This window comes from Melospiza melodia, chromosome 14 (genome assembly GCF_035770615.1).
Source record: "Melospiza melodia melodia isolate bMelMel2 chromosome 14, bMelMel2.pri, whole genome shotgun sequence".
Classification (NCBI taxonomy): Eukaryota; Metazoa; Chordata; class Aves; order Passeriformes; family Passerellidae; genus Melospiza; species Melospiza melodia.
This window is the reverse complement of record NC_086207.1, coordinates 12,472,397-12,486,134: the sequence shown is the minus strand read 5'-3', so window position 1 is coordinate 12,486,134 and position 13,738 is coordinate 12,472,397. Positions and strand designations below refer to the sequence as shown.

Below are 13,738 nucleotides of genomic sequence, written 5' to 3'. Positions count from 1 at the left end.
GGTGAAATGCTGACAAAATTCTCTCATGTTTTCCAGCTTTGAAAAATTGCAGCACCATGTTCATGTTGGAAGCACACAAGTGAAATATATATCCAGGGTTTTTTGATTTGTTTTGTTGGGGGTGTTTTTTGATTAAGGTACAGTACAAAAGTTACTGAAATTTGAGCACAGAACAACTGAATTGTTCCCTGCTGTGCAGATATAGGACAGGGAAAGGGGGAGATAGGGACATTTTGCTGTACTTGCCCTACACATAAATTCACACATAACAGATTTCAGGTTTGCAGAACAGTAAAGGTTGAAATGATCCTTTTGAAGCACAGGACATGACCATCCAGGAGATATTTTATAAGTTTAAATGTTTTCCATGTCCTACACACTAAATTACACCAACTGTTAGAAATTATCTTCCTACTTTACTCCTGCACCACTGTATTGGAGCATCATCTAACAGAGCAAACTTCTTCCAAAATAAGCTTGCAGCAGCACATGATCACTCAATGGATGCTCTGTTTTAAACCAAGCTTTTACCATCTGTTCCTCGGCTAATTATGAATGCTACAAATACCCACAACTACATTGCAAGGAAAAAAAAGTGATTAAAGTGCATATATTCTTTCTGCCATGCATCTTCATTGTTCATCTCAAATGAAAAGCAATACCACCCACCACACACGTCCCACAGCAGGAAGACCACAGAAAGGCAGATGTTCAGAGCTCCTCATCTGGCAATCAGCCATTGGTGATTACTCAGAGTCCAAAATGTATTGTGTACAGTCATCAAGACAAGCTTAAAACTGTGCAGAATCACACACACATCTGAAATGGGGCTTGCCAGCAGCTTTGCTCACAAGAACTCTTTGCTGCCCAAGTCAGGGTCACCAGGATGCTGCTCAGTAGGTAAACAATTCTCAGCTGCATCCTTCCTTAATCCCTTCCTGTTCTCCTCTCCCTCTAACCCTAACACCATCATCAAAGTGTCATTTTGGAATTCCTTGGAATGAAATGAAACATGGTTTTCCTCATCTACCTTTTTCCCATTCTCTCTGTGTTTATAGATTCATTACCTGCTATACATACAGATACATGTCATGTTCTTATTTCCACTTTCTGCCAATTATTTTCCATGAGGAGAAATCACTGGGCTTTAGTAAAGATTGTTCCAGACATGGTTTCTCACATAATGGACCATGTCTCCATTTCAGTCATGACTCCTCTCTCTGGATCCACTAAATCATGCAGCATTCATTTGCCTCTGACACAAATTGTATGCTTTGAGACTTTGGGATTTTTTTTGTATTAGGAGGCCTTTTGTTTGGTTTCTTTTTTTTTTTTTTTTTTTTAAATTTTATTTATTTCCTTGCACTTATAGAAATAACTGAAGAAAACACATTTATTCCATCATCGCTGTTTCAGTAATTCCTAATTTCAGAGAGCTTCAGCTTTAAAATCAGCCATGCCTTAAGGATCTTATGGCATCTTATTTTATATCCACATCTCTCCTTAGTGAGTTCAGATTTTATAGACAACTCTGTGTCATTCTGGAGGGAACACATCAGCTGCACCATCCCTGATAGATCAGTAATGGGTTTGCAATTATGGTGGCAGGTTTCAAAATTGCTTCCTATTTGCAGCTTCTTTTTTTGCTAATGGAAACTGCAGCACATGCCACATCTGTCTGTATTTGTGCATTGCCCTGCTGTAATAGAATATTGCTCGTTCTTGATTACACAGGGACATAGTCTGCCATTAAAGTGTGGATGCAGTATCTCAACAGAAACTGATGCTAAGGTTGTGAAGTTACTTAAAAAAATACTGATAGCAAAATATGGCCCATAAGAAGTTGTTTGGATTTCTTTTTCCTTTACATACTGAGATAGGACTATTTGTGATGCCATATGTTACTTTACAAGGGGAAGTTTCAATATATTTTATCACGGTTCTAAAATAGTTTATAGTAGCTTTTTGTGAATGCTCAAAAATTGTTGATCTATATCCATTAAAGTTCCTTGTACTCGTGTTCAGTCTTCTTTTCTCTTTTGCAGGCAGTGCACACGGATAGGAAATGCTTGCTCACAATCTGCAACAGCACTGTCTCCAGGGGAAAAGGATTACATTTCATCTCAGGTTATAAGTTCATTACAAGTCACAAAACCTTTGCTCTGCTGAGCTTTTTAACTTATTAAGATAAGACACATTCATAAGAAAGAAAGCACTTCATCAGAAGAGACAAAGGCTTTATAAAAAGGAGACTAAATATAAAACCAGACATTTGTGTCACAGAAGAATCCTCATTTCAGTCCATCTTGCCTCATATTCCAATGAAAACAAACCCTTAAGTGTCTTGTTATATTCAACTTAACTTTGTTATACAAGCATGAAGAGACTAATAAATCTGTGGTCACTGATGTGAATCACCATATCCTTCCTTATGAGCAAATATATCTGGTTTACCAGCTTCCTTCATGCTGCATAACTGCAGTTCTACACATAACTGACAGTATGCAGTATTTTAGCAGTTTATATTTATTCTAATTAAATGTGGCATAATTTCCTTTTGGATGCTGCTGTCCTGAGTGAACCATAATGTAGAGATTCATGGTTATGCTTAAGGAATACTGCATACAATTCTGTATTTAAACCACTGATTATCATATGTTTATAGATATCCCCACTGAATGCAGCACTCCAGCGTACTTTTATTAAAACAGGGGTTTTTTTAGACAAGTTTTAAAAAGATCAGTAGATGTAAAAGACCTGAGCCTCAAGAGTTTCACTAGATGTAGTTTAATATAAAAATTAGATAAACACAGGAAATCCACTCTGCCTAATACCTCTGCTTTAACAGGAAATACCTAGTCCCTCTCCAATATGCTATTCACCTAGTGTTAAATAAATAATAAATAACATTTAGCTAGCATAAAAGATTGCTTACCCTGACGTTACTTTTTAAAAAAAAAGGGAACAAAATTTATCCCTTATATACCTTGAGTGAAGTTAATGTTATCAAACAAGAAATGAATCTGGGCCAATAAACACTGCTGTCAGATAGTGGCACATATATCCACACAGACCTGTTAAGCTTTGTCTTTCTGTATTCCAGCACAGTTCATCGCTCTGCAGAAGAGCACTGTCCTGGGACTTGCACGACATAAATATTGTTGTTATATCTGGCATTAGCTTGATGGATAACTCTGAACCAGCTTTATCCTCTGCTTTCACATCTGTCTAATCTAGAATACATCCCCATGTGCTTAACCATGTCAGAAAAGTGCTTTCCCATGTAGTACGGGATGACACAAAAAGATTCAGGATTTTCAAGTGAGAGGAAGGGTCCTCAACTCGCACTGCCCAGCTTGGTCCTCTGAGCGGCTCCAGCACTGGACAGCTCCGGACAGCACAGCCTGTTCATTGAGATGCTCCAGCACTGGACAGCTCCGGACAGCACAGCCTGTTCATTGAGATGCTCCAGCACTGGACAGCTCCGGGCAGCACAGCCTGTTCATTGAGATGCTCCAGCGCCGGGCAGCACAGCCAGCTCATTGAGATGCTCCAGCACCGGACAGCTCCGGGCAGCACGGCCGGGCCCCTGAGATGCTCCAGCACCGGGAAGCACGGTCGGTTCATTGAGATGCTCCAGCCCTGGACAGGCACGGCCGGGCTCTGAGCGGCTCCAGCCCCGGCTGCCTCTGCTGGACCCTCGGCAAACCCTGCAAGAGGCAGAGCTGCACTCTGCTCTGGCAGCAGAGCGGGCACTGGCACACGTACACAGACAGAAGGACTGACAGAGCTGTTCTAGAAATAAAGTGTTCAAAAGTGCAACACTGTTGTTATTCACCAAGAAATGCCAGGGAATTCTGAATTCTCTCAAAATTATTTTTATAAATATTTACCAGTTGTAATCAAATTCTGCCAAGAACTTCAACACCCCTAGTACACACAGAAACACTATTCTACCAGCAATGTTTTCTACTCCCTTGAAGAAACAACTTAGCCTAATTTCTTCTTAATCATACAAGTATAATTTTCAGCCTCTCTACCATTCTCTAACATTTAAGCATCCCCCCTACTGAGTTCCAATGACTGCAGCTACTTTTCCCTTTCTACCTCAATCTTTTGTCTAGGTTCAAGTTCTCTAAATGCTGCCACTTGAAGAGAAAGCCAGAAGGGCCAAACACTAGAAGATACTACACAACACTAGAAGACAGTGCTGGAATAAACTTCTGAAGGGACAACGGAATGCAGGGAAAGAAGGATGAAGACTGATGTCCAAGCTAAAAACCACACAAAATTTATGCTGTGCAATTTCAAATGAAATTGTGTACACTGCTGAATTTTCTGATTAGACAATTTCAAAGCAACCCGCAGAGACAGACAAGTATCACTTACCTCTATCAATCCCTGTGCTAGTCAGAACTCAACTGTAAGCCGTGATATATTGAAACCTTTTTCAAAAACTAATCTGAAAAGAGTTACTCTGACAGTAAATTTTAATAAACTATTTTTCTATCTACCTGGGAGAAAGCAATCAGTGAAGTAAATTTATGACACAAAGTTCATTAAGAGGACAGCTAAGATCACAGAATTAATTGAAGTCCCCATGTACCTATTTAATGAGAATGATTTTCTGTTACCCAGGATTACAAGCCAAGTCACAGAAGTGACAGATAAAGACCAATCTACTCCCTGCCAAAGCCACTATTGAGTAGCTTAGCAATTTATCTGTAAACTGAATTTTGAATCATATCTTAGCCTTGAAAGTCATTAGACATTAGCTGCTCAGTCCAAATGTGTAATTCAATTTTTGCTGCCAACCTGCTACAGCAAATCCCCCAAAGATAACTGCTGGAGTTATCTAGCTGATAACAGACTGCTTACTCAGAGTTAGCACTTGGTAACTCCACAGCAACAAGTCCCTTTCTAAAGCTGGAAGAGTTAAGTGGTGGAAGTACAGAAAATCACACTGGAGGCAGCAGCACCTCCTTAATTTTACTCTGTGTCAATTCTGCTTTGTTGTTTTGGTTGAAATCTATAAAATGTGTACTTTGTAGACTACAGATCTTTGATTTTCAGATAGTTTGATTCTTCCAGGGACTTTGAGGGAGCTTCTTCTATTTACCAGCCAGACACCTGATCTTTCAGACTTTTCCAATTCCACAATGTCCTCCAAAAGGCAAAGAGAACTGTTTAATCTAACTGGTCTGTTATGTACTGTGGATCTTTGTCCAAGAGAACAGGAAGATAAGCAATACAAGAATCAAACTCAAGCTTCACTAAGGTCTTTGACAATTTGGCAATTTTTGACAACTAGTTTCAATATAACCAAGGGTTCACTACATCTCCTTTGGACAAATCTCAGTTTTGGTTACATAAGGAAAGGAATAATCAAACTGTCCTTGCATAAGCAGATGCTATCTAAAAGAAATAGGTTTTCACACCCCAGATGTAATATTTGAGCTCCACTTTCCTCATGAAGTCCTACTTCTTGTAAAAGCAGCTCAGCTGCTCCACCCTAAATTCAGACAGGCTTGAATTTTAGCCTCAAAACACACACACAATAAAGACACACTGACTGGAATTCCATATCTCTAGCCTCATGGTTAAAATTATAAGTATAAAGCAAATAGTTAAAATTTCTGAGAAACCCCATCCCATCCCCTATCTCCCCTACCCCCCAAAAAAAGAGGTGACAGTATCCCTGATGGTCAAAACAGGGTATCATAAATACCCTTTTGGCCCTTGAGAATAATGGACTTTTTTTTCTGGACCCTAACCCTGGACAACTTATCTAAAATAAAAGTAGTATCATTTACCCACAGACACCTGAGCTTTATAGCAGCTCTTACACTAACCAGCATCAGAACTCAGCCTCCTATAATGATTTTCAATCCACCCATTTGATATTACACTGAGACATGGCTCACTTTTGTGGCATTTTTCCTTTTTCCCTTTTGTGACTTTCTCAGGAATCTGACAAAATTACATTTTGAATTTGGAATAAAACAAGCCCCTGTAGAAAAGAAATCCACCAGGAGGTTGGGGTGAGGACAGGACAGGGGCAAGCAATATAATACAAGAATGGTTACTCTAAAAATGCATAAAACATGTTGGAGAAAACGTTAAAAGCACAGAATTTCATGGTAGGGATAGGATTTGTGACTGCAGTCTGTAGAACCCTTCTGTCAGTGAGGAAACTATTAAAGTTATAATTTGAAACATAATACAGAAACTAACACCCTAGTTTTGTACTGACCTACTTAACTTTAGAGTCTTAGGTAATTCCTAGGGAAGCTGGATAAGTGTCAGTTAATTAGAAAAAGCTGGCTCTCTGTACCTTCCTTAAGTTAATTATTCTGACATAAATGCCATTATTTTTCCCCTTGTCCACTGCAAAAGGAAAGTGTCAAGTTAGAGAAGGGCTTTTTGAAAAAGCATATCTCCTCTCTTGTAAGAAGCTGATTATGCATTACACTTGCACAGATTCAGTTTCATGTTTTCCTATTCTTTTAAATTTCATGCAAGTACATCTCAGCTGTACTTTTTGATCACATTTATATTCCAGCCTTGTCCCCCTGTTGAGTAAGAATTGCTCCAAGAGACAACCTATGCTAGGAGTGCCTGGGTAGGCTTATAAATCACATTTCAACTCTGTTGTACTGCAGATCCACTGGAATACACACACACAGTCTTCACCTTCAATTAAATCTCAAGGTGGGCTTGCAATGACAATCTCCTGGGAAGCCAGCCTGAGGTACCTGTGCCCTGTCACAATCCAGCCACTTGGTACATCCATTACCCAGCCAGGAAATATTCTTCAAGAGTACTGTAACCTTCCTTATGACTAAATTCACTACAAATAATTATCAGGACCTGAATGGATTCTCCAGGAATGTATGTATTGAATGTACCAATAACTGCTTCACAGAAATACTTGTGCTTATATTTGAGGTAAAAAAGAAAAAAAGATATGTTCTGTTGATCAAGTTATCGGCAGAAAAATACTTAATTCTTCCTGTAGACCTAAATAAAATATTAAAAAAAATAGAAAATGCAATATCAAATCTGGTAGTGAGACCCATTGAAGGCAGGTGTTTGCAGGGAAGAAACAGCAGAACGAACCCAATCTACAGAAATGACCTCTTATCTCAAAAATCCCACCAGAGCAGGAGATATTTGGGTGTCATAGATAAGATTCCACCACACTACATGGATAAGGAGCAAGCCAATATCCAGCAAGGGGCTTTAAATCTCATGATCTAAAAATCCAAGACCTTTAGAATCTTGACACAATGCTGGATTTTGTGGCTTTTTCTCAATAAACATTCTGAAGAAAATAAACTTCTTTGTAATGACTTTTGTTTGAGTAAATGAATGTATTATATTATTTCAAAACAGGGTCTTTTCTCCTATGATGCTGGAAGGCCTTTGGATCAACAACTCCATAAAAATCTTTCATTAATTTTACTGATCAGAAGAACTCACAATATTCATAATTAAGTGGTCCCTTCTATACATTGTACATTTTTATGTCTTCAATAGAAGCAGAAATCTTTCATTTTCTGCATTCCTACAATATATTTGCTCTCCTCAGAGTAGCATTACTTTTGCAACTTAGAATAACTCTGCAAATCAATGAAAGTACACAGGCTTTCCCTCTCATCTATTTCAAGCTGAGCTGCCAGGACCCAGAATAAATTTGTGTTAGCTCTCAATTCCATGACCTTCCACTTTGTACTTTTAAATTTCATTTCATTTCTATTACCTGAGTTCCCAAGGTCCTCCAATTCTGCCTGCTTGGTATTCAAACCCTTCTCAGTACTGGTCATGTTCTCCAACTCCCTGCTATCAAGTTTCACTACCACACTTCTAATTTGGGGCTAAAAAAATCAGAAAATGGTAAGAGCCAACAAGGGCAAACACAGTGAAGAAGTGTGAAGAGCCAGCCCAAATGACAAAAATCAGTGGCAAAGCTGGAACAATACAAATCCCCCAGTTCCTAATCCTGTATTTGTTTTGTCCCCTAACACTGCACTTCTGATCAGGTGTGAGGAGGAATTTGCAGGCTCAGAAAGGTGATGTACATTAATACCTGACAAAATTGTCCCTTCAGTGGTTTGTGTCAGAAGTCTAATATCTATCTAACCTGTTGATAGCCATCCTCAGCAGGAATAGTTATGTGTAACTATTTATCCCCAGCAAGTCTGAGCAACGTGTACACACAGATGATGACATTTCATTCCTTGCTTCTTAGGTTTGCACAGTCTCAAAGCATCTCCAGGCATAAAATACATGGAGGTTTTAACATGATAGCCTCAACTGAAACTCTGTAAGCAATAAAATTTAGAGAAACAGCTTAGTTAATGTTCAGAACGTGGTCTGGCAGCCTGCCATGCATAAACATGCACTGAAACCAGAGTTCATGCCAAGATTCTTAGCTTTCAACTTCATAGAAATTCCTTGTGGGGTTTATACTAGATCCTCTTAGTTCATTTAACTTTCTTCTTCCTTTTTGCAGTTTAATCCATGGCTAGTTGAACTTATTACCTTTTTATATATAAGCATTAATAATGTAATAGACATAACTCCAAGCAGAAGTAATAGAATTAGTCTGTTCGTATAATTTTGATTAAAGACAGATCTAACACTAAAATGACATTTATTCTGTGCCTTCTGTGCCAAGCCTCTATGAGCACAATGAGATGCTGCAGTGTGACCTGTTACAACAACATGTATGTTTATTCCATAACAATAAGGGAATATTCTTACATCCCAGGGCTTGTAAGAATTCATTCAGCAACCAAATCTATTCTGAAGCTCCTCTCAAGCCAAAGGGTCCCTCTGCACAGGTTTGATCAAAAGATTGAGGCCTTCATATTTGGGTTCTTGGTATCAGAAGGTCTAATTTGACTTTCATAATCCTCATGTCTGCTTTTCCAAGCCTCAGATCTGCACAAGGGAAATAGCTGGAGGTCCTCCCCAGAGAGTGCATCTTGCTTACTTTTTTCTTTTTCCAGTAATAATTACATTGATTTACTTCTTATTTTTAAGAAACTTACTAGTCAGTTACTTAAGTATGTACCAAGCCACATTCAATATATGGATTAGGTGAATAATAAATTCCATATTACCACAGATTCTGAGCTCTGTCCTTTCTCATTTACAGTTTAAACATATAGTTGTGAGGAAGAAAAATACTATTATCCCCAGCTGTAAAATGAAACTTAAGATTTTGTCATGTATCACACAAAGTCCATGGCAGACAAGGAAAAAGGGGTGAAAGACATACTGGAGTAGCAGGTTTAGATTGCACTGAAAACTTATTAATCCCACAGACATTACACTGTTATTGATGCTGGGAAGATGTAAAATATAGAAGATTTTCAACAGCAAATGTTTCACAACAGATCAGTCACACTGGTCTCACACAGCTGTTTTTTTGTTTTTTTTTAATGGAGAACTTAACCAAGAAATTGTGTTCAAATCACATGAAAAGATTGTGTTGTAAACTGTTGTTTTAGACACATCCCTTGAGGCCTTTGGAAAATGATGACACATTTCACACTATTGAATTCAGTCACATTTAAAAACTTAACATGATTCTGTAGCTGTAATGCAGATTTCAAATTAGGTGTACTTCTGTGCCTTCTTTTCACACAAAAGTAGTGACTGCTGAGACAATAAGTGCAACTACCCTTCTGCCTTTGCCCAAAAGAAATATGGGTCACACACACAAAAAAAAAATCAATCATTAGTTTCTCCTCAAATTAGGCCATATTGGCCCATAGCTCAATAAGGCTGACCAACCAATTAATTTTGAAAATAACTGAAAATGTTGAGAAATGCTTAATTTAAAATTTTGTATTCAATTCACATCATCTGGGTAAACAACCCTCCCAGTACTGCAACATTATGACAGATTTATATGCACATCTGTGTGTGCAGATGTTTCTGCTGATGCACATAAAGTGGCCACACCCACTGAGAGCTTCGAGCATCAAATCTCAGCTCCACACCTTCAGTGTTTTTCCCCACCATCCAGAAGGGCATATTCATGCAAATATTTGTGCAAATATGTTTATATAACATGACATAAATTTCAGAGAGCAGCTAAGGGTAATTGTGCTAATTACTGCAACCTTGCCTCTGCTGATTTACGAGGTACAAGGCTTCTGCCCTGGAGTGACTGCAGTGTCAGATCCAAGAAAGTTTAACAGCAACACCATTTCTGCACTCCAGCCTCCTGTGCAAAGCCTACACTGAGAACCTCATGTAGACATGGTGTCTATAAAATTCGTTTATTAGTTTGGCAAAGAGGGGAAGAAGGAAGATAATTTTCCTAGAAATAACACATATCCACAAAATGCTGATCTAGTCCATCCACAGCAATTAATACTCTTATGATGCATCTCACTGGGCAGCCTTTTAAGAAATGTTTTAATAAATATTTTTAAAAACTACCCCCAACAGCACAGCCATTAAGTAAGGACCAGATTTCTTCTAACCACATTTCTTCATGCAAGAATTGTGCTGTCATTGTTGTACTGCTATGCTGGCAGCAACTCTACCTATGCATGTCTTCACCTGTGGGCACAGAAGCTCTGATGGAATATTATGATCCAGTAAATCAATCTGGTTGAAGACAAGTAATTAAGAACTTAATTACATATGTAAGCCTTTTATGTTTTCTTTTTGGAAAAGGCTTAGTAGGAGATGATTACTAGCCTCTGCTAATTTGCTCCATAAAAGGTTTCATGAATAATCATATGTAAAATGCTAGTTTTGAAGTAATTCAATAGAACCATTAAGATGGACAGATGGAAAGATACCTAAGCTTTGATGAACTTTGTGTTACTGCTTTTGCTTGGTAGACTACTGGTTAAGGTTGGTTTTATTTTTCCATAGAATTATTCTGCCTACATAAAAGAGTTTTGAGGCTTTATGGGGTTTTTTAGCATTTTCAGAAGGTCTAAAAAAGCATTCTTAGCTGTGAAATCTTAAAATATGAAAGGTATTCATTAATATTTTCCACAAGGAGAGGAATAGTTTCTCTGGACTCGTGAGACTGTGTCTTGGAAAAAGGGACAAGAAAAGAAGTTGCAAGGACTCCAGTTTTAAAGAGAAAAGAAAGAGGGAAGCAGAAAACAAAAATTACATCAATTTAAATAAAACCTTTAGGCCTTGTGATTAACATGAGGCCATCATTTGGAAGGAGACTGTTGAAAGCTTGCTTGCTACAAATCTGTCTCTAGTTAGAAGTGTTGTCAGATTAATGTGTCAATTTCATTCAATTTACCATTTTCAAATGCTGGTCAATTCTCACGTCGAGTGGGATGTAGAAATTAACAAGTGAAATCCTCAACCTCTGTTCCCCAGAAGACTAAACCAGATATTTACAAAGATTCCCTTGAAGTCTGGTAAATCTAAGAATCCATTTTTACTGTGGAATGCCCTTTTCTGTACAAGAACTCAGCAGTCCCAGCAGGCGGATGTGATCAGTGACTGCAAGTGAAGACACACTCCAAGACAGCTGTTAATTGATACCATTGCTAAGGCCACACTCTGTTATGCTGAGATTCTGAGCAGCATTTCTCACACAGAGTTGACCAAAACTACAGAGAAACACACGGAGAATAAGCTAAGCAGGGACACACCACATTTAACTGCAATACTTTGACTTCCCCTTTGCAAAGTCAGATCCAATTTTAGGATCGCAGAGACAAAAGCAGAGCATAAAAGTTTGACTTGTTAATATCCTGTAAAAGATCAGGATTCCTAAATAAACAAATTCTTAAAGAAGGGCACTACCAGAACTGCTAGCCAGCTCTAGTCTTCCCTTTCCTAGAATTTTACTGTGGCAACGGTGCACAAATCCCAGAAAATAAAGAACATTTAACCTCTCTGTGCTCATGATCAACACAATCAGTAAAGCTTCCATCACACAGTCTTGGGCAGACTGAAGCAGGGTTTTCTGTGTGCTCCAAAAAAGCTTCTTCAGTGTACAGACAGCAGAAGTAAGAGGAACTACTTAAATATTACTTCTATTTAAAAAGTTGTATTTCCCTTTCTGCTGTTATTGACTTAATACATGATTGTATTCAAACTAGGGGAAGTCTAGAATTAATTCTGTGCTTAAGAAATTAATTTGTTCTATACAGATAACACATCTTGAAAATATCCTTTTTTTCCAGACTAAAGGGAAAAAAAAAAAGAGCTAAAGCATTGCTTTCTCCAACACTACACCAGCCTCAAAGATCTCTACAGGCAGAATTGACAATAAAATCCTTTCCACAAAAGCTGCAGGCACAAAAAGCTTCGCTGTTTACCACCTTGTGGCTTGAACTGGTAAGTATTCCTTCTTACACACACACCATTCTATCATTTTTCAGTTAAGCAGACTCTTAAGCAGTAAGCACTGAACAAGAAACTTCACTCAAAGTTCCTCAGAGGAAAATCGAAGACCATAAGAACAGCGAGACTGACACGGAGCCCAGGCTGCCCCAATCGATGGGGTAAATCAAGAATGCCACGACTGTCTGTCCAGCTCCCAAACAACCCTGAGCATCCTTCACACAGGCAGCAACCGGTTGCCCAAGCTGCATTTCTCTTCTTCCCACAGCTCTCGGCAGCCAGCAGCCCCCTGGAAGGATGCTACGGTCAACAACAGAACGAGAAACATGCGGTAAAGCGAGAAGTACTCACATCCCGGAATTTGTTCCAGTACTTGTCTTTATCGTACTGCGAGACGGTGCTCAGCCATTTGTCGTTGTCCAGGAAATTGCCATGATTGCTGTTACTCGTGATGATCTCAGGATGCCGGCTCTCCACTTGCAGGAAGCACCAGGCAGCGATCACCAGCACCCCCGACATCTGCAACGAGAGGAGCGGAACGAGGAGCGCCGGGGGCAGCGGGGCAGCCCCGGCTCCTCGGGCACCCAACTTCTGAGGGGACCCAACTCGGGGCCACTCGCCCCTCACGGCCCTCGCCAACTTCTGCCTGCGGAGCTGCCGGCTCCGCCGAGACCCGCCGTACCCCGGCCCAGCCCGGAGGGGCGGGGAACAGCATCAGTAACAACAGTAATGACAACAACAATAATAACAACAATAAAAACAAACCGGGCCGCTGGGGCCGGGCGGGGAGCAGCCAGGGGACAGCAGCGGTTCGGAACCGCAGCCAAGCCCCCCGCGGGCGCAGCCCGCGCTGGCTCCGCGAAGTTTGGCTGCCAGGGCGGAGAGGCAGCTCCTACCTCCGGGCAGTGCCGCCGGCCGGGCTCCAGCACCGTGCGCCGCCCGTCCTCCTCCCGCTGCCGGTGCCGCGCTGCGCTGCGCCCGAGCCCGGCGCGGTGCCGCTGAGCTGCGTGCGGTGCCGCGGTGCCGCTGCGCTCTGTGTCTGTGTCTGTGCTGTGGCGGTGCCGCTGTCTGTCTCTCTGTCTGTCTGTGTGTGTGTCTGTCTGTGTGCCTGTGTGTCGGAGCCCGCGCGGAGCCGCTGCCCGTGGCGCGTCCCGAGCCCGCCGTGTCCGTGTTGCGGGTGCGCGCGGGGCGGGCGCGGCCGCGGCCTGGCTCCCCCTGGCGGGCGCGGGGCGCGCTGCAGCGCAGGGGCGGAGCGCGGGCAGCGCCGCCGCAGGGCCGGGCCGGGCCGGGCCGCGGGGCCCGTGAGGTGCGGGGGGCGTTAAACACAAACAAGAGTCGGCGTTTAAATACCGCAAAGCAAGAGGCGGATGGTGGATTCTTTTCGGTGATG

The 13,738-nt window shown here is 40.9% G+C and overlaps 1 protein-coding gene across 1 annotated transcript in view; it reads right to left on the bottom strand.

The window, feature by feature from the left end:
- Positions 1-13,519, bottom strand: part of SPOCK1 (SPARC (osteonectin), cwcv and kazal like domains proteoglycan 1) — a 264,194-nt gene extending 250,675 nt beyond the window's left edge. The window contains exons 1-2 of the mRNA XM_063168721.1: positions 13,245-13,519; positions 12,700-12,867 (exon numbers count right to left, since the gene is read on the bottom strand). Of these exons, the coding sequence (XP_063024791.1) occupies positions 12,700-12,867 (168 nt within the window). The 5' untranslated portion in view covers positions 13,245-13,519. The remainder of the gene's footprint in view (positions 1-12,699; positions 12,868-13,244) is intronic.
- Positions 13,520-13,738: the final 219 nt, after the last annotated feature.